Source organism: Xyrauchen texanus, chromosome 45, assembly GCF_025860055.1.
Source record: "Xyrauchen texanus isolate HMW12.3.18 chromosome 45, RBS_HiC_50CHRs, whole genome shotgun sequence".
Classification (NCBI taxonomy): Eukaryota; Metazoa; Chordata; class Actinopteri; order Cypriniformes; family Catostomidae; genus Xyrauchen; species Xyrauchen texanus.
The window spans coordinates 4,229,433-4,251,698 of record NC_068320.1 but is presented as its reverse complement, the minus strand read 5'-3'; the positions used below and the strand labels follow the sequence as shown (position 1 = coordinate 4,251,698).

The following is a 22,266-nucleotide window of genomic DNA, read 5'->3' as shown; positions in this document are numbered from 1 at the left end:
TGAATCAATGCCACGTAGAATTAAGGCAGTTCTGAAGGCGAAAGGGGGTCAAACACATATTAGTATGATGTTCCTAATAATCCTTTAGGTGAGTGTATATATATATATATATATATATATATATATATATATATATATATATATATATATATATATAATAGTATGTAACTGACCACTGGCAAAATTGTTCATGGTGGAAATGTAGCCACATCTGTATGACAATCATTATTTTTTAAAATAACATATGTATACATATATTGTGTGTGTGTGTGTGTGTGTGTGTGTGTGTGTGTATACACACACACACACACACTACAATTCAAAGGTTTGGGGTCACTTGCCTGAAATGTATGATTTTAAAAACCTTATGTTAAACACCTCTGTTAAAATGCCAGTTTTTTGTGATGTAAAAGAATGAGACAAAGATAAATCATGTCAGAACTTTTTCCACTAATAATGTGACCTATAATGTGAACAATTCAATTGAAAAACAAACTGAAATCTTTTTGGGGGAAAAATGAAAATGAAAAACCTTACAATAACCTGGTTGAATATGTTATGACTGTAGGTGAAGTCAGACGAGGGACAAGGATCTACTTGCAGCGGTTCTTTTATTAAACAAAATGAAAACAAGGCAAACAGGAACAAATTAAATATCCACGATGGGAAAACTGAACAAAACACACGAAAGCATTCAAGAGTGCAAAAACAGAGTGGGCAGGGCAAAACATGAAGATCCAGACAACTACAAACATCAAAACAGTGGGAACAACGAACGACAAGGGAATGGAAAACAAACAGGGTTTAAATACAGGGTAATTGAACTAAACGACAAACAGGTGAAAACAATGAGTTATTGCTGGCAGAGATGAGGGCAGGGAACTATGGGAAATGTAGTGCATGACAGGTGACAGGTGAAACACGGGGCAGACAACAAGGGAATCGTGACATAATCCCCCCTCAAAGGATCAGATTCCAGACGCCCAAAATACCCAAAAAAAAGGAAAACAGAAATCGTCCAAGGAGTGAGGGAGGGGCAGGAAGGCCAAAGAGGCCAAAGAGGGCACAGAGGGCAGACGGGCAGTCCAAGGGGGCACAAGAGGCAGACAGACAGTCCAAGGGGGTACAAAGACAGTCAAAGGGGGCACAGAGGGCAAGAAGGCAGTCCAAGGGTGCACAGGGGGCAGGCAGGAAGTCCAAGGGGGCACAGAGGGCAAGAAGGCAGTCCAAGGGGCAGGGACAGGTTCAGGAGGCCTGGGAGGCGGCCATAGGACAGCCATGGGGAACTCCGAGGGCGGAGCCGTGGAAGACCCAGGTGGCAGAGCCATGGGTGGCTCAGGAGGTGAAACCGTAGAAGGCTCTGGAGTCGGAGTCGTGGGAGGCTCAGGAGCCGGAGCTGAGGAAAGCTCAGGAGGCGGAGCCGAGGGAGGTGGCGCCGTAGGAGGCTCTAGAGGCGGAGCCGTGGAAGGCTCGGGAGGCGGAGCCGAGGGAGGTGGCGGCGTAGGAGGCTCTAGAGGCGGAGGCCTGGAAGGCTCTGGAGGCGGAGCCGAGGGAGGTGGTGCCGTAGGAGGCTCTAGAGGCGGAGCCGTGGAAGGCTCGGGAGGCGGAGCCGAGGGAGGCGGAGCACTGGGAGGCTCGGGAGGCGGAGCACTGGGAGGCTCTGGAGACAGAGCCCTTGAAGGCTCGAGAGGCGGAGCCCTGGGTGGCTTGAGAGAATTTAGAGGCGGAGCCCTGGGAGGCTCGGGAGGCGGAGCCGTAGGAGGCTCGAGAGGCGGAGCCCTGGGAGGCTCGGTAGGCAGAGCCCTGGGAGGCTCGAGAGACTTGAGAGCCGGAGCCCTAGAGGCTCAGGAGGCTCGGAAGGCGGAGCCGTAGGAGGCTCGAGAGGAGGAGCCCTGGGAGGCTCGAGAGACTTGAGAGGCGGAGCCCTGGAAGGCTCAGGAGGAGCTGGCACTTGGACGGTCATGGCTACTGGTGCTGGCTCTTGGACTTCATGGCTACTGGCGCTGGCTCTTGGACGGTCATGGCTACAGGCGCTGGCTCAGGGACGGTCGAGGCCACTGGCGCTGGCTTGGGGACGGTCGAGGCCACTGGCGCTGGCTCGGGGACGGTCGAGGCTACTGGCGCTGGTTCTTGGATGGTCGAGGCCACTGGCGCTGGCTCTGGGACGGTCGAGGCTACTGACGCTGGCTCACCAACGTTCGGGGCTGCAGGCATTGGCTGGTTGGCCGTGGTAGGCGGAGGCTGGAGAGCAGAGGCCCTTTCCTTTTCTCCTCCTCCTCCAGGCGGACGAAGTTGGCAGCGCTGGCTCGTTGATCACGGCAGGCGTGGGGGTTGGCTCACTCACCGTGGCTGGTGCAGAAAGCCCAGAGGCGGGAGCCGAGATCAAGAGAGGTGGTTCCCCGGCAGCTAATTCCTCCACGACGAGTCCCACATACTCTTGCCAGGTGTTGTCTCCGGTAACTCCCACCATCGGTGTTTGGGTAGTCCGAACCGGTACGCCTCCTTCAGGGTATTGTCATCCCAGCCGGTGTAACTGGCCACGCTGTGTGCGCCTGTGTTAGCTCCTTGAGGAACACTGCTAGATCCATTTTGGGTCGTTCGTTCTGTTATGACTGTAGGTGAAGGCAGACGAGGGACAAGGATCTACTTGCAGCGGTTCTTTTATTAAACAAAATGAAAACAAGGCGAACAGGAACAAATGAAATATCCACGATGGGAAAACTGAACAAAACACACGAAAACATTCAAGAGTGCAAAAACAGAGTGGGCAGGGCAAAACATGAAGATCCAGACAACTACAAACATCAAAACAGTGGGAACAACGAACGACAAGGGAATGGAAAACAAACAGGGTTTAAATACACAAGGTAATTGAACTAAACGACAAACAGGTGAAAACAATGAGTGATTGCTGGCAGAGATGAGGGCAGGGAACTATGGGAAATGTAGTGCATGACAGGTGACAGGTGAAACACGGGGCAGACAACAAGGGAATCGTGACATAATCCCCCCTCAAAGGATCGGATTCCAGACGATCCTCAGAAAAAAACAAGAAAAAAGGAATACCCAAAAAAAAGGAAAACAGAAATCGTCCAAGGAGTGAGGGAGGGGCAGGAAGGCCAAAGAGGGCACAGAGGGCAGACGGGCAGTCCAAGGGGGCACAAGAGGCAGACAGACAGTCCAAGGGTGTACAAAGACAGTCCAAGGGGGCACAGAGGGCAAGAAGGCAGTCCAAGTGTGCACAGGGGGCAGGCAGGAAGTCCAAGGGGGCACAGAGGGCAAGAAGGCAGTCCAAGGGGCAGGGACAGGTTCAGGAGGCCTGGGAGGCGGCCATAGGACAGCCATGGGGAACTCCGAGGGCGGAGCCGTGGAAGACCCAGGTGGCAGAGCCATGGGTGGCTCAGGAGGTGAAACCGTAGAAGGGTCTGGAGTCGGAGTTGTGGGAGGCTCAGGAGCCGGATCTGAGGAAGGCTCAGGAGGCGGAGCCGAGGGAGGTGGTGCCGTAGGAGGCTCTAGAGGCGGAGCCATGGAAGGCTCGGGAGGCGGAGCCGAGGGAGGTGGCGCCGTAGGAGGCTCTAGAAGCGGAGGCCTGGAAGGCTCTAGAGGTGGAGCCGAGGGAGGTGGCACCATAGGAGGCTCTAGAGGCGGAGCCGTGGAAGGCTCTGGAGGCAGGGCCGTAGGAGGCTCGAGAGGAGGAGTCCTGGGAGGCTCGGAAGGCAGAGCTGTAGGAGGCTCGGGAGGCGGAGCCCTGGAAGGCTCTGGAGGCTCTGGAGGCAGGGCCGTAGGAGGCTCGGGAGGCGGAGCCCTGGGAGGCTCGGGAGGCAGAGCACTGGGAGGCTCTGGAGATGGAGCCCTGGAAGGCTCGAGAGGCGGAGCCCTGGGAGGCTTGGGAGGCGGAGCCGTAGGAGGCTCGAGAGGCGGAGCCCTGGGAGGCTTGGGAGGCGGAGCCCTAGAAGGCTCGGGAGGCTCAAGAGGAGGAGCCCTGGGAGGCTCAAGAGACTTGAGAGGCGGAGCCCTGGAAGGCTCAGGAGGAGCTGGCAATTGGACGGTCATGGCTACTGGCGCTGGCTCTTGGACGGTCATGGCTACTGGCACTGGCTCTTGGACGGTCATGGCTACTGGCGCTGGCTCTGGGACGGTCGAGGTCAGGGGCGCTGGCTCAGGGACGGTGGAGGCTACAGGCGCTGGCTTAGGGACGGTCGAGGCCACTGGCGCTGGCTCAGGGATGGTCGAGGCCACTGGCGCTGGCTCGGGGACGGTCGAGGCCACTGGCGCTGGCTCTGGGACGGTCGAGGCCACTGGCGCTGGCTCTTGGACGGTCGAGGCCACTGGCGCTGGCTCTGGGACGGTCGAGGCTACTGACGCTGGCTCACCAACATTCGGGGCTGCAGGCATTGGCTGGTTGGCCGTGGTAGGCGGAGGCTGGAGAGCAGAGGCCTTTCCTCTTCTCCTCCTCCAGGCGGACGAAGTTGGCAGCGCTGGCTCGTTGATCATGGCAGGCGTGGGGGTTGGCTCACTCACCGTGGCTGGTGCGGAAAGCCCAGAGGCGGGAGCCGGGATCAAGAGAGGTGGTTCCCCGGCAGCAAATTCCTCCACGACGAGTCCCACATACTCTTGCCAGGTGCTGTCTCCGGTAACTCCCACCATCGGTGTTTGGGTACTCCGAACCGGTACACCTCCTTCAGGGTATTGTCATCCCAGCCGGTGTAACTGGCCACGCTGTGTGCACCTGTGTTAGCTCCTTGAGGAACACTGCTAGATCCATTTTGGGTCGTTCGTTCTATTATGACTGTAGGTGAAGGCAGACGAGGGACGAGGATCTACTTGCAGCGGTTCTTTTATTAAACAAAATGAAAACAAGGCGAACAGGAACAAATGAAATATCCACGATGGGAAAACTGAACAAAACACACGAAAACATTCAAGAGTGCAAAAACAGAGTGGGCAGGGCAAAACATGAAGATCCAGACAACTACAAACATCAAAACAGTGGGAACAACGAACAACAAGGGAATGGAAAACAAACAGGGTTTAAATACACAAGGTAATTGAACTAAACGACAAACAGGTGAAAACAATGAGTGATTGCTGGCAGAGATGAGGGAAATGTAGAACTATGGGAAATGTAGTGCATGACAGGTGACAGGTGAAACACGGGGCAGACAACAAGGGAATCGTGACAGAATAAGTGTGCACACCCTCTTATAACTGGGGATGCGGCTGTGTGCACAAAAACAACACTGCACATCACCCAAAGATCACCATACCCACTGTGAAGCATGGTGGTGGCAGCATCATGCTTTGGGGCTGTTTTTCTTCAGCTGGAACCAGGGCCTTAGTCAGGGTGGAGGGAATAATGAACAGTTCCAAATACCAGGCAATTTTGGCACAAAACCTTCAGTTGTCCGTTAGAAAGCTGAAGATGAAGTTCACCTTTCAGCATGACAACGAACCAAAGCACACATCCAAATACACAAAAGCATGGCTTCACCAGAAGAAGATTAATGTTTAATTTCAATTGGATTCAGGCCAGCCAGAGCCTAGACCTGAATCCAATTGAACATCTGTGGGGTGCTCTGAAGAGGGCTGTGCACAGGATATGTCCTCACAATCTGACAGATTTGGAGCGCTTTTGCAAAGAAGAGTGAGCAAATATTGCCACGTCATTATGTGCCATGCTAGTAGACTCCTACCCAAAAAGACTGAGTGCTATAATAAAATCAAATGGTGCTTCAACAAAGTATTAGTTTAAGGGGTGTGCACACTTATGCAACCAGGTTATTGTGGGGGGTTTTGGGTGTTTTTTTTCCCTCAAAGTTTTCAGTTTGTTTTTCAATTGAATTGTTCACGTTATAGGTCACATTAAAGGTGAAAAAAGTTCTGACACGATTTATCATTGTCTCATTCTTTTACAAGAACCTGGCATTTTAACAGGGGTGTGTAGACTTTTTATATCCGCTGAATATATATACACTCACCTAAAGGATTATTAGGAGCACCATACTAATACTGTGTTTGACCCCCTTTCGCCTTCAGAACTGCCTTAATTCTATGTGGCATTGATTCAACAAGGTGCTGAAATCATTCTTTAGAAATGTTGGCCCATATTAATAGGATAGCATCTTGCAGTTGATGGAGATTTGTGGAATGCACATCCAGGGCACGAAGCTCCCGTTCCACCACATCCCAAAGATGCTCTATTGGGTTGAGATCTGGTGACTGTGGGGGCCATTTTAGTACAGTGAACTCATTGTCATGTTCAAGAAACCAATTTGAAATGATTCGAGCTTTGTGACATGGTGCATTATCCTGCTGGAAGTAGCCATCAGAGGACGGGTACATGGTGGCCATAAAGGGATGGACATGGTCAGAAACAATGCTCAGGTTGGCCGTGGCATTTAAACGATGCCCAATTGGCACTAAGGGGCCTAAAGTGTGCCAAGAAAACATCCCCCACACCATTACACCACCACCACCAGCCTGCACAGTGGTAACAAGGCATGATGGATCCATGTTCTCATTCTGTTTACGCCAAATTCTGACTCTACCATCTGAATGTCTCAACAGAAATCGAGACTCATCAGACCAGGCAACATTTTTCCAGTCTTCAACTGTCCAATTTTGGTGAGCTCTTGCAAATTGTAGCCTCTTTTTCCTATTTGTAGTGGAGATGAGTGGTACCGGTGGGGTCTTCTGCTGTTGTAGCCCATCCGCCTCAAGGTTGTGCGTGTTGTGGCTTCACAAATGCTTTGCTGCATACCTCGGTTGTAACGAGTGGTTATTTCAGGCAAAGTTGCTCTTCTATCAGCTTGAATCAGTCGGCCCATTCTCCTCTGACCTCTAGCATCAACAAGGCATTTTCAGCCCACAGGACTGCCGCATACTGGATGTTTTTCCTTTTCACACCATTCTTTGTAAACCCTAGAAATGGTTGTGCGTGAAAATCCCAGTAACTGAGCAGATTGTGAAATACTCAGACCGGCCCGTCTGGCACCAACAACCATGCCACGCTCAAAATTGCTTAAATCAACTTTCTTTCCCATTCTGACATTCAGTTTGGAGTTCAGGAGATTGTCTTGACCAGGACCACACCCCTAAATGCATTGAAGCAACTGCCATGTGATTGGTTGATTAGATATTTGCATTAATGAGAAATTGAACAGGTGTTCCTAATAATCCTTTAGGTGAGTGTATATATATATATATATATATATATATATATATATATATATATATATATATATATATATATATATATACTGGCGGCCAGAAGTTTGGAATAATGCACAGATTTTGCTTTTATGGAAAGAAATTGGTACTTGTATTCACCAAAGTGGCATTCAACTGATCACAGTGTATAGTCAAGACATTAATAATGTGAAAAATTACTATTACAATTTGAAAAACAATTTCAGAACTTCGTAAACTAATTCAAAGTGTTCTCATCAAAAAATTAGTTTTTTACAGATCCTTGGCATTCTAGCTCAGTTTGTCCAGATACTCAGGTGTTTATTTCACCCCACGCTTCTTGTAGCACTTGTCATAGATGTGGCTGTCTTGTCTTGCAATTCTCACACACCTTACATTCTAGCTGATCCCACAAAAGCTCAATGGGTTTAAGATCCATAATACTCTTTTCCAATTATCTGTTGTCCAATGTCTATGTTTCTTTGCCCACTCTAACCCTTTCTTTTAGTTTTTCTGTTCAAAAGTGGCTTTTTCTTTGCAATTCTTCCCATAAGGCCTGCACCCCTGAGTCTTCTCTTTACTGTTGTACATGAAACTGGTGTTGAGTGGGTAGAATTCAATGAAGCTGTCAGCTGAGGACATGTGAGGCATCTATTTCTCAAACTAGAGATTCTGATGTACTTATCCTCTTGTTCAGTTGGACATCTGGTCTTCCACAACTCTTTTTGTCCTTGTTAGAGCCAGTTGTCCTTTGTCTTTGAGGACTGTAGTGTAGACATTTGTATGAAATCTTCAGTTTTTTGGCAATTTTAAGCATTGTATAGCCTTCATTCTTCAAAACAATGATTGACTGACGAGTTTCTAGAGAAAGCTGTCTTTTTGCCATTTTGACCTTATATTGATTGACCTTAAGACATGCCAGTCTATTGCATACAGTGGCAACTCAAAAACAAACACAAAGACAATGTTAAGCTTCATTTAACAAACCAAATAGCTTTCAACTGTGTTTGATATAATGGCAAGTGATTTTCTAGTACTAAATGATATACTTCTGATTTACAATTTCTCTTTTTCTTGGTTTCTGACAGGAACCAGACGGTTCTGCACCAGTTCTGCTGTCCTGCCCCAGATGCACCAGAGTCTGACTCCCAGGCGTGTGTACCCAGGTAGGCCATATATTCTGTTGCCACAACTAAGACTGTGTTTTCTTGTTTCCGATGGTGCTAGGCAACACAACTGCCCTAGTTACACCTGTCTTGAAGTGGTTGTGAGACTTTTCAAGCCTTTTCTCCATGAAATCAGCTCCCATTACTGTACACTGTTTACCTGTGACCTTGACAGAGAAATGACTGACCATGTTTTACTAAATTAGGCCAAATGACCAAAAAATTAAATAGAATTAAAATAAAATCTAATGTTTCACTGCTATGTTTTTGATTGAAATTTGTTGTGCTCAGTTGGCTGAGCTAGAGGCTAAAACATTCTTGGGAAGAGTAATGTGTTATTCTGTTAGCATAGGCATGTTTCAACGAGCATCACGAAAAGTATCTTGCTATGTTGCCCAAATCAATCAACAAGAGATCTCCATCTCTGGCCATTGATTTTGTAATTTAAAGTGTATTTATGGATGAAAAACATTATTTTATTTTTTTTATAACTGCAAGATAATTAATTATAATAACTAATAATTAATAATAAATCCTATTTAATCCTCAGAAATCCATAAATCATAACTATGCATTCAGGATCAATCGAGCCGTCGAGCCGGTTCAGATATACAAGTGTCCTAAGGTCCCAGAACAAATCTAGAATTCTAGATTTCAAAATCTAATTTAAACCTAAGAGATTTAGCAGATACACTTTTGTAAATTTTTTTGTGTAAAATGAATAAGAAATATTTAAAGACTTACAAAATCTTTCTAGGTTACTAATAAAAAAAGCAAATGTGTGGCATTTACCATATTAACCTCTTTGTACAAAAGGTCAGTTGTCCTAGCTTCCATTGAAGCACCTAATGTGCTCTTTGAAACATTCTCAAATCATACTGGGATTACATGGATCATCAGGTTTTGTACAAACTTCTAGAATCAATGCCATGTCGAGTGCATATTGTCATTAAAATACTAGTTAAGGGTTTAAAATAAGTCATTTCCAAATGCATTATAAATCATGAATTTGCATTTAAATCAACATACATAAAAAGATGTCTTACAAGCAATTATTTTCAAATAGTAAACAATTTAACTTACATGTTATAAATGCTTACTTTATACACTTTTTAATACTTATATTAATACAAAAATATATACTCTATTTCATGATTTATGTCACAATTAGCAAAAATAGAACATTATAGTGTGGTTAAAAGAAGGGCTTTTAATTTCACTATAAAAGGAGGGGTTACTAATGTTGAATACATTATTAAGCATTTGGGGTAAAACACGTGGGGTAAAATGGCTCACTATTCAGCAGGTATTGCATGATAGTCAACCTTTTATGCATGTTGTTATAACTGCACATCAATGATGTTATAAATGCTTAATAAATACACTTATTCATACTAATTGCCCTAATTCATGATTTATGTTGCAAGCATCGAAATTAGATTATTATTAGAAGATTAAATGAGGGATTTTAATCTCACCATAATAGAAGCGGTAACCAATGTTTATTAAGTGTTATTAAGTATTTACAAAATGCGAATTTAATTAGCTCACTATTTGGCAGGAATTGCATGAAAGTCAAATTTTTTGCTTGTATTTATAACCAAATATCAATGATTTATAAAGCATTTGTAAATTAATTAATAGTCATTATTGAACCCCTTAATGATTAATGAAGGGAACGTTCATGTAAAGCGTTACCAAAATTCAGAATGTCATGTTTCAAATTGTTATAAAAATAAATACATTTTATTTTAAAAAAAATATAAAAAGATAAAAAAAAATATATATATATATATTAGTGCTGTCAGTCAATTAACATTTTTAATCGTGATTAATTGCTTTTTTTTTTTTTTTTTAATCGTGATTTATCACAAATTTTAAATGTGCTGAAATTTTACACTATAAATACTTTGTTACACTATAAATACCGTCAATATGCATTTTTTTCCATCTTTGGAAATAAAATAAAATGCTTTATTAACATTTTTCAAACAAAGCATTCCACTGTATAGAGATGTACTAACATTAAATGTTTCCCAAAGTCTAAGTGGGAAGCTCCTACAGCCATAGTGAAGCTGTGTTCATGATTCGCATTAGGACATCACTGCCGCTTTGAACTTGACATGAAAAGCAATTGCAAACAAACACGTCTCATTCTGCGTTTTTGTGACAGTTAAGACTTTATGTCTTTCTGTGGTAATTGAAATGCACCTTACTTGTTTGTACATCAAATAGTGTTAAGAGGTCCTTTTTCCATCATTTTACTGTGGAAGCGCTGTTGTGTGTGTGTGTGTGTGTGTGTGTGTGTGTGTGTGTGTGTGTGTGTGTGTGTGTGTGTGTGTGTGTGCAGAGATTAGTTTATTACTGATATAACAACCTCCGCGACTCTGTCATAGGAAATAGCGTAACGATCATCTAGCATGTTACAACAATAGTCTTCCGTAATAGAATGACTATGGGAGAAATATATTAAATTAGAAAAATGCAAAATAGAGGCATTGTCATTAGTGGTTTTAAAGTTTTTGACCCCATTATGATCAATATACATAATTTGCTGCCATTCTTCGTATGTAATGAAATAGTTGAAATGAAAATACAGCCTGCCATGTTTATTTTAAGACATTCTATCCCATTTAATTTCTGCTGTTATGCAGTTTTACAATTTGGCTTGAATTGGTGAAGACATCAATATTAATTAAGGAAAGCACTCCATGTTTGGTAGATCTAGGCTGGGATGGATCACAGAAGAGATGGGCACAGCAACTAAACCAAACAAGTATTGATAATGGCCTTTCATCCTGTAGTGGTGCCCACTGAGAAGCCTCTAAATCATAATTTCCATTTCTATTATTCCATAGTTGTGATGAATTTACTGTAATTCTAAAATGTGAATATATATATATATATATATATATATATATATATATATATATATATATATTCTTTTCAAAAATAATGATTGTCACACAGATGTGGCTTCACATCCACCACAAACAATTCTGCCAGTGGTAATTAGTATTTGATTTATTGTGTATATATATATATATATATATATATATATATATATATATAATTTCCCCACAATAAATATTGGTTTATGTTTATTTCACTCTACTTACGCCTTGCTGTTACTCATCATCATAACTTTAGTGCATATGAGAGTTTTCATTATTTTGGAAATCCTCTAAAATCAACATTAAAAAGTCCAACAATGTTTTTTCTTGAATAAAAGTAGAATGTCATTTCCATACCAGTGTGTGTTTGGTTACTTGAAAAATGAGTAGTCAAACGCATTCACTAAAATAAATATTTCAAATATAAAGCACAATATTCATGGTAAAATGTTCAGACTAATCAAATCTGAGTAGCTCAATGCCATAGAGAAGCAAACCACTTCAGACAGGACAGTGATGGCAGTGTAAGGGTTGCTGGCTGCAGTTTGTTTGCTTTGAGTGATAATTAGTTTTTGTTTTCTGTTTGTCTGTCACTTTTGATTGTGTGTCAATGAGTCAGTGTTCATGTTCCTCATCACACTGCTGCATTCATAAGCACCAATTTATTCATGTCATGTTCTACTCACTCATAATACACCATATGCATTTATAAATGTGTTATTAATGATGTTATTACTATAACATCAGTATTGTGTAATAACATATACTATAAATTCAGCACTGTTTAATGATTCTCTCACAATGCTCATTCTCACACATTGCTCAATAAACCTTAAGATTACAAAACATCTCTGACTGTCCAGTAAACTCAAATTACATGATAAACATCACATTTCATCAGTCATAGCCAGCTTTGAGGGGAAACAAGCTGTGGTGTTTTCACTGCATGCTAAAATTGCTGTAGAGTAGTGGCTTCTTTTTATTGCTGCTTTGCTTACACAATTTGAAAGAATAATTTATGACACGTTTACGATGCTTTTGTCCATGCATTCATGGCATGTGTGTTCCCTGAATTGAACCCATGACCATGCTAGCGCTGTGCTCTACCAGTTAAAGTACAGAAACACAATTTAAAGAAGAAAGTAAAGAAAATAGCAAGACAAGCATCTAGGGAGGTAAAATGTGGCAACACTTTGATAATCTCATTAATTTGAGGTGTGAGTGAATATCAGTTTTTCATAATTTAAAGGATGGTCACACTACATTTCACGGTTTAGAAAAAGCAAGCTCATGCAAAAAAAAAAAAACAATAAATAAAAAAAAATATTGCAATATGTTGCAGAGGAAAGTTTACATTAGGTTTCAACTCTGAACTGTGTGCTTATTACTTCAGAACCATAAGGGCTAGAATAAAAATCTATGTTTCCTCTGAATCTTCTGTGCCCACAAATCAATACATACTGTGGATATAGATTTCTATAAGACATTTTTTTGTATCACTATAATATTTTTTTAAGAAAAATAAATAAAATTCAAACTCATCCTAGGCTGTTTGTCCGATTTGCACGGAATTTGGTATACATCATCTATAGATATGATAGTGATTCAGTACCATGGTATAAAAAAAGTACCATAGAAATCTAATTTGAGGCCATAAATGTACCATGGTACCACCATATTATTTTACAGCACTCACCCATTTTTATCCTCTGTGTTACACTAATTATTGCATCAATCTCAAAGCACCGCTTATCAAGAACAACCATAACAACAAACAAAGAATTGCGTGAGGGATTCACATCAATGTCAAACCCTCACTGCTCAGGAACAACAAACAATTGTGGTAAGTCATGGCATCCGCTCCTGTTGTTTATTCTTGCATTGCATGTCACATGTTTATCATAGCTTCTTCTATCAGCAGTGAGGGATACACATGTGATAAATGTAAGGAATTAGTCAGGCTGACGGAGAAGTTTATTAAGTTAGAGGCATGCATCTGAACACTAGTGGAGATCAGTGAGAAAGAGAAGCCGGTAGATACTGTTTTGAATGCAGGTAGTACAACGAGCATTACACACACTTTGGTTCTGGCTCTAGAGCCCCTGCAGCAGAGCATTTGGGAGACTTCTCGGTGGCATCAGCAAAGCGACTCCACTCTCCTATTCCTTTTAGGGTTTTCAATTGATTCTCCCCACTCATTAATGCACCCACTGAGAATCATGTTTAAAGAGCCCTAATAATTGGTGATTCTATTGTAAGGAACCTTGAAATAGAGACTCCAGCCACTATTGTTAAATGCATTCTCGGGATTGAGCGTCTGACATCAGATCAATGTGCTGGCTAATGCTAAATATAGATTTTCTAAAATTGTTATTCATGTTGACACTAATGATGTCTGGCTTCGCCAGTCGAAGATCACTAGAGATAATGTTAAAAAGATGTGTGTTAGATAATTTTGTCATCCAATGTATTTAATTTATTTTTCTTGATCTGCAATCCCCGTCTCGATGCGGCTCAGCTGAGAGAAGAAAGAAATGACACAGAGACCCAATACTATCAAATCCTTCTTCCACGTTTATTGTTCAGCACTTCATTATATGGTCCAGCAAAACCACTTTCCATTGGACCCACCAATTAAATAGTTATTTACCCTATATGGGTGTAACATATATGTTTGAGCTACGTGTGATATGTGAGTGTACAGAGACAGGAAACTCATTCCTATAGAACATCCTTTGAACAGGGAACAGCTGCAGCTACACCAACAAAAGAAGTTTAAAAGAGGCCTTCATTATTCCACATTGCCCACTTTGATCCTGAAAGGATCACGTATCCTTCTCAACCAACTTCAGTATTAGGTATACGTACATAGTAGTAATTATTAGTAATTGTAGCAAACATGGGCCAAATAGTAACATAAGTAGAATGCATACATCAATCGATATAATGGAGGACATCCAGGGTGTGAACCACCCAAACATATTGAAAAAATGTCCCCATATGATGACTGGCGTTATCAGCTAGTTCTTTATTCAACCTATCCATTTCCTTTAATAATTTCGTGAATTCTCCATCATCACCAGTGTGACCCGGAATGTATGTACAGCATTTGCCACCAAACATTTTACATACTCCTCCATTTTTAGCCAAGAGGTAATCCAAAGCTATACGATTTTGTTTAGTCATTACACTTGAGGCATGTAATTGTTCTTTCACCAAATCGAAGGCCTGTTTAGATTTATTAAAGAAACGTTTCTGATTATAAACTGGTTTGGAATACCTCTAGGCTGTCCAACACTGTCTAGATATACTTTAGGGTCACTTGAGGCATCACCTTCTAGGTACCTTCGTGTCCAGGTGTTTAACCGTACCTTCATAACAGAAACATCTTCCTGTAACATTACCATAAAACATAAACCATCAAATGGTGTGGGGGGGCGCGACAACAAGTTCTGAATCATTACCAGAACATACCCACCACATATCTGCAACCCCCCTCATGTTGTGGAATATTTCTGTGGGTAAACTGATGCTTTGATGTGAATAAGTTTCTTCAGCCTTGATCCACCTCACCTGAGAACATTATTTGATCCGAAAAAAGTTCTGTTACCCGTATCTGAGAATTTATAACATTCAGTCTTCTTAAACTTGACCCAGGAAACTAGCTTGGGTGAACTGGCACCTGGCACTGGCCAGTTTGTACATTGGGAATTGTCCAGCGTAGTTTCGTTAACACGTCCACTGGCCCTGTAAAGTAAATTATCAAAAGGACACATTGACTCATTCTGAAGCACTGTTATGGCATCATGGTCGGTGCAAAGTTTGAGTTGTTTTGTTGGTTCCGGCTAGTGACAGATTGATTGTATAGTTTAAACATTGAGGCCTTCTCTTAATCAGCTCCTTCTGATGAGTTAAACATGTTGATGTATTCATTGGCACAGGGATGACATAAGAAATTGACGCTGGTGATCTAGAGCAGTGGTTCTCAAAGTGTGGTACGCGTACCACTAGTGGTACGCAGACTCCCTCTAGTGGTACTCAGAGGAATCACTGAATTTCGATCTCACCTGTGTGAGTAGAATGGTGGGTGCATGACTTGACCATCTGATAAATTCAAACTGTGCTTTCGCGCATTGGCTGGCGCTGAGCCAGAGATGTACGCGCTCAGCGGAGTCATATCATTCACAACTATTCGGTGTTTTCATCCACATAATGTTTATTTTAGGTTTCAGACATTTATATTCACATAAGTACTAAAAAAAAACAATATATTTAGAGTTTGTAAAATACACACTGATGTCTATGGAAGCGGCAATAATATTCCTATCCATTATAATCAGGCAGCGCCCATCGCACATAGAGCTCAACTAACGTGATAATTATAAAGGTGATGTTTATAAAGGTAATACTATAGTATAGCTAACAAATTTGTGAATATTTTGAATAAAAAAGGAAATAAAGCAGATCATCAGTCATTCAGTGGCTGTGGTCACGTGACAAGCAATGGAAACAATAAAGTGATGCGTTCTATAACAGTTGCCTTGAAAAACGCACACTTGAGGGCAGCGAATTTTGTGAAAAGGTTAAATATAAATGAATGTTAACTGTAGCTGAATAGTTAGGCTTACTACTACTGTATATTAATGTTGGTCGTTATGGTGGTACTTGGAGAACCAAATATTTTCTGAAGTGGTACTTGGTGTAAAAAGTTTGAGAACCACTGATCTAGAGCACACTATACATTGTTTACCACCAGCAGTGTAGTTCATCCACAACCACCATACATTGTTTTTGGGAATTGGAATCACACTTGTGACTCCCTGCTGTTGTGTAACTGCCAAGCATAACTGCCTGACATATGCAGAGCATCAGTAGGAATGTTTTCATGTTGACTACTCCAGGTCCCTCCTCAGGTCCTCCTAATTCACAGATTCCCTGTTGGCCACTGGCGCTGCATGTTCAGCTCCTCCAGTGCTTTCACCGTTAAATCAGTAAGGCCCTCCTCTGGAGCAAGCTTCACACGGCTTGCATGGATTCACTGCAGTTGAAGGTCAGTCAGCACGACAGAGTATTACTATTGTGGTTTTGGGCAGAGCCAGACGCCCTTGTTTATCCCTTAACAAATTATTCCTGTCTGGTTTCACTTCATTTGAGGCCCAATGTTGAATATCAGATTCAGATGGATTTGCCAGCAACAGTTTTATGTCAATGTCTCTTACCAGAGTTGATAGCATCATGGAAACTATTTCTTCAGCTTGATTCAGATCTGGGCTTACCACAACTTCCTTCGCAGCCCACTTTGCTACCTCATCAGCTAATTTATTTCCCCTCGCCTCTTCCAGTTCCAGTCATGTGTCCCGCAACTTTTATTATGGCCAATTTGGCAGGCAACTGTGCTGCTCTCAATAATTCTGAAACCAGGTTATGATGTGATATGGGTTTGCCTTCAGGAAACCTCTTTGCTCCCACATTCGAGCAAAATTATGTAACACCCCATAAGCATACTCCGAGTCTCTATATATTGATTGATTTACCTTTAGCCAATTGGCATGCTCTGATCAACGCAAACAACTCAGCAGCTTGAGCGAATAAGCTTCAATAATTCGATTTCGAAGTTCCGTTACAGCATAACCACACCAGTATATGGAATCATTTGACTTGTAACAGGACTCATCAACGTACCAATGGTCCCCCTCCTCCAGGGCATATGATGAAACATCCGGCCTGCAGGAAGTACATGTTTTTAGGCGATTGAAGCAATCTTGTGTATCGTTTGAAAATTCACCTTTAGTCAGCAATTTGTGTAATGATGTCGGGCCGTGTACAACGGAAGTTGGTTTAATGGTCAGATTAGCAGTAGCCAATAAAATAGCTTCATACCCCGATTGACGTTGTGCCGTCATGTGTTGTGTTGTAATGTTGTGCATGATTGCTCCTACCTGGTGAGAGGTGTGGACAACTAATGGATGTGAGAGTACAATGCGTTCTGCATGTTGTACCATTAACGCTGCAGTGGCCACTGCTTGCAAACATGCAGGGAGGCCTCTGGCGACTGCATCTACAATTTTTCACAAGTACGGCACTGGTCTATATGTTCCGCCATGGGACTGAGCTACATGTGATATGTGAGAGTATAGAGACAGGAAACTCATTCCTATAGAACATCCTTTGAACAGGGAACAGCTGCAGCTACACCAACAAAAGAAGTTTAAAAGAGGCCTTCATTATTCCACAATGTGTAAACTTCCAAAAATTATGTCAGACACTGTAATATGCTCTGGCCCCTGGGGATGAGGTTTATGGTGTCACTGATTGGCTGGATGTCTGAGTGGTATCTGGAGAATATCATAGGATAAATAGACAATTGGAAGAGTTTTTGGGGTAGACCTGACCTGCTAAATAGATATGGACTCCATCCATCCAGGAAAGGTTCTGCTGTCCTCTCTAGTAATTTGGCTCATAGTCTTAATAATGATAGTATCTGACTAACTAGGGCCCATGTCAGGAAGCAGACAAACTGGTTAATCCAAACCTCTGCTAGCTGCCTTGAGACATCACACAGGTCACATAAACTACAACACATAGAGTTCTATGTTACATCACCTAGATATTTCATAGAGGCTGTGTCTGTTCCCCGAACTACCAAACACAAAACTCTAACTAAATCCTTTAGAATTTTTTTTATTAAGGTAAAACTTAAATTAAAATTAAAGATAAACCTCATATGAAGGTAGGGCTACTAAACATCTCTTTCTACCAAAGCACTTATTGTAAATTCAATTACTACAGATTATTTTTTTGGATGTGCTCTGTTTGACCAAAACCTGGCTTAAACCAGATGAATATATTAATTAGAATGAAACTCCTCCCCCCGGTTATTGATATAAAAATGAGCCTTGTCTGAAGGGTCGAGGAGGAGGAGTTACTACAATTTACAGTGATGTTTTGGGTGTTATTCTGAGAACAGGATATAATGGAAGTCTTATGAACTAATAATGCTTAATGTGACAAGGATGACTTCTCAGATCATTACCTTGTCTTGTATGCTGCGATCAGCTAATGCTACTCAATCTATGCCACGCTATCGTTCAGGCAGAACTATTATTCGACCACTAAAAATAGATTCACTAATAATCTTCCAGATCTATCTCATACATTCAATAAGCCCCAAAGTCTAGAAGAACTTGATGAAATAACAGAAAATATAAGAGTCTTCTCTAGCACTCTTGATAATGTCACCCCACTTCGATTAAATAATATTAAAGAAAAAAGCCCCTCATCATGGTACAATGATCACACTCATGCTGTCAAGAGAAAAGCTCTGAAAATGGAGTTCAAGTGGAAGAATACAAAATTAGAGGTATTTCACGGTGCATGGAATGATAGTGTCTGTAGCTAAAAATCATAAGACTAAAATCATATTTTTGCAAACTCATAGAAAATAAACACTGTTTATTCAGTACTGTGGCTAAATTCGTTAGGAATAAAGCATTAACTGAACAGATATTCTGTCACAGCACAATAGCAATGACATGAATTTCTTTATTATTGTCATTAATTGGAATTATGCAATCATCTGTGACAGTACCTCAGAAAACAGTGTCTCATAATTTGCCTCACGTGCAAATTCACTCCTTCGCATTCATAGGTCATGAAGAGCTAACAAAGCTTATTGAAACATCAAAAGCTACAACATGAATGTTAGATCCAATACCAACTAAGCCCTTAAAATAATTATTCCCTGTAATCTCAGAACCTCTTCGTAATATTATGAACTCTTTGCTATCCTTAGGACATGTCCCAAGAAACTTTATAATGGCAGTTGTCAAACCGCTTATTAAGAAGCCACAACTTGATCTTGGAGAACTGGCTTATTATAGACCAATTTCAAATCTCCAGTTTATGACAAAAATACTAGAAAATGTAGTGTCCTCCCAGCAACTGTATGTTTATTTCTACAGAGAAATAGTATATATGAACAATTTCAGTCAGGATTTAGGCCAAATCACAGTACAGAGACTGCACTTATCAGAGTTAAAAATTACTTTCTCTTATCATCTGATCACGGCTGCATTTCACTTCTAGTGCTTTTTGATTTTAGTGTTGGTTCGACACGATAGATCACAACATTCTCTTGAATAGGCTAGAGAATAATGGATTTGGATTTAGGATGATTTAGGTACTATTATGCAGACCGCTACCACTTTGTCTATGTAAATGAGGATTTACATAGACAAAGTGGTACATACAGGGATTAGATTTAGGGCCTCTGCTTTTCTCCTTGTATATGCTTCCCCTGGGAGATATTATCAGGAATCGTGGAATACATTTCCACTGTTATGCCGACAATATCCAACTTTATATTTCTTCAAAACCTGATGAATTCCTTCTACTGAATTCCGACAAAACAGAGGTACTAATTATTGGAACAAAAATCTCTAAAAACAAGCCGCTAAAATATAATTTGAATCTTGATGGATGTATTGTTATGTCGTCTTCAACAGCGAAGAACTTAGGTGTTATATTTGATACCAGCCTGTCCTTTGAAAATCATATTACTGTACCAATGTTTGTAGAATAGCATTCTTCCTCCTAAGAAATATTGCTAAATTATGACACATGCTTTCTGTTGCTGATGCCGAAATGTTTTTATCATCGTTACATTGGCTTCCTGTTAAATTTTTTATACATTTTTAAATTCTGTTAACTACATACAAAGCTTTGAATGGTCTAGCTCCGCAGTACTTAAGTGACCTTCTACAACGCTATATTCCATCATGTTTAATACAATCGCAAAATTCTGGCCTGTTAATAGTTCCTAGAATATCAAAATCCACAAAATGAGGAAGGGTCTTGAAATATGTGAGCTATGAACTATATTAAACAGTCCTTATTTTACATTATTAGGTAATGAAAGGTATAATGGAATTATTCACATTCGACAACCATTATAAATTAGATAAATTACAAATAAATAGATTATTTTCTGAATAGATTTTCCACCATTAAAATCGTAATACAATGTCTCGTTGTATATGCTCACAATTTCTACTGTAAGGAATTAGCTTTAATAAGTGAACTATGATTAATTCACTTATTGGAGTGATATTATTCTCATGGCTTATTGAAAATAATATCACAAGTATTTCGGTACAGCTTTGAAGCAAAATCTTTTAGAAACAGGGATGAAATTATTTATCAAAATATACCACAGTCAATCATCTTTGAAAACAGACCAACTTTATTATTATTCTAAACATAAATCTAATCTAACACATATATACATGAGACAGGTTGGTGAAAAGAGTGACAGAATGTGAAATAAATGATCAATACAGTGAAAATGAATTTTATAGAGTCTGTTGATAATGCCTTAAGAACCATTTATCGATTTACTATCAGAATACCCAAAGTATTTAGCAAATACACCAGCACTTTGAGCACAATATTGGAGATATACTTGCATGTAGTGGTGTTTCCTTGAATTCTTTGTGTTGCTTGGTTCTTGGCTCTTGGTCAAAAGTTTGTTCTGTCAATGTTTTTGACCTCTGTAAGTTCAGAGTTATTGTCTGTATGGAAGATGAGGTTAGCTTTGAAGCGAGGCCTTCTCATGGACCATAGAGAGTGAGAGGCTTTCTCGGGACTTTGAGTCCCAAGCTCCCAAGCTCCCTTTGACCTCACATGGCATGGGCCTGTTGCCAAGTTTCCTCCCAAGAAGACCATGAGGGAAGAGTCAGAGCGAAGTCTGAGCAGTCAGAAGAGCAGGAGAGACAAGCAGCAAGGGAAGACGCCCAGAGAAGAGAGCGTGCTCTTCCTGTTTGGAAATATTTGAACTGAAATTGGCCGCATCCCCAAAGGTGTCCTGCACCAATCAGAAGTGATTTTTTAGAGTCACATGGTCAATTGGGCTGTCTTTTCCGACAGTTCATTTATGGTTCTTTTTTTCAGATTCCCTCTCAAAAATAGTGCATGTTTAATCATTAACTTTATATCTTGCAAATGGTACAAGAGGCATGACATTCGTTGTCATCAGCTTTCTCTGCATACGCCAGCGCATGTTTACATACTAAACATGACATTTTTTTATGGATATTATACATGTAGGTAACCAAACATGAAAATCCCTGGTTACAAATCATACTGGTTAATTTATTGGTCATACAACATGGATAAAACATTACACACATTTTAAAGAGGTAAATCAGGCTATAATCATTAATTTGTCAGTTATACATGTTACCACAGTTCAAAGCAATTGTCAGAATTGCCTAGCAAACCTAGGTGTTGTATGAAATGTGGATTAAAATGCATTCTGTACATTTTAGAAGGTTGATTCAGCATTGTTTGTATACATCAGATATTGTATTTTGTAACATACAAGTTTTAGGTGAGTTTGAGGTGATTCTGAGCTGAAGGGGGATTGAAGGAGGAGGAGGGGCGGGAGGCATCAATGGGGAGTGAATTTGCAATCTTCCCTCAGTGGGGTGTGGTACCTCAGGAAGAGATGCTATTTGTGAGAAGATTCATTTGTTGATTTTCTCGAAAGTCCTTTGTTGTCTTAATCAGCAGTTCTCACTGAATCCAGTTTGACAGTTTGGCATCGCCTTACACTGTGGGAGTGAAAGTCATTGGTTTTTGAGCCAGTTCGAATTCTTATGATATCAGCATCTCGTACTTTTATTATGACTTGTCATGAGACTGCGTTGGCCAATTTTTGGGTCACAACTCACCAGATGAATATCACTCCCCGTAAAACTTCCCAAAGAAATTATGGTATAAACGTACAATTTATACAATTCATCTTTAAATCGCATATGCTTCACAAAGATGCGTTCTTAATCCATAAGTGATGCTTTCTTCCATATTACACATCAGGCCATTTAACATGAATATCATGGTTATGTTTACACTCTGGTTAGGGTAAGGTGTTACACTTTAGGTTTAGGGATGGGGTTTAAGTTACGAAAACACAGTTATGGATTAACATAGAACAAAAGCCACACCTGGACCTCAAAGGA

The 22,266-nt window shown here is 41.2% G+C and overlaps 1 protein-coding gene across 5 annotated transcripts in view; it reads left to right on the top strand.

Moving 5' to 3' along the window:
* Positions 1-22,266, top strand: part of LOC127637437 (IQ motif and SEC7 domain-containing protein 3-like) — a 339,913-nt gene that overhangs the window by 68,586 nt on the left and 249,061 nt on the right. For all 5 annotated transcript variants that reach the window (XM_052118507.1, XM_052118504.1, XM_052118503.1 and 2 more), the window contains one exon: positions 8,277-8,354. In XM_052118507.1, coding sequence (XP_051974467.1) covers positions 8,277-8,354 — 78 coding nt within the window. Of the gene's footprint in view, positions 1-8,276; positions 8,355-22,266 lie in introns of those variants that run through there.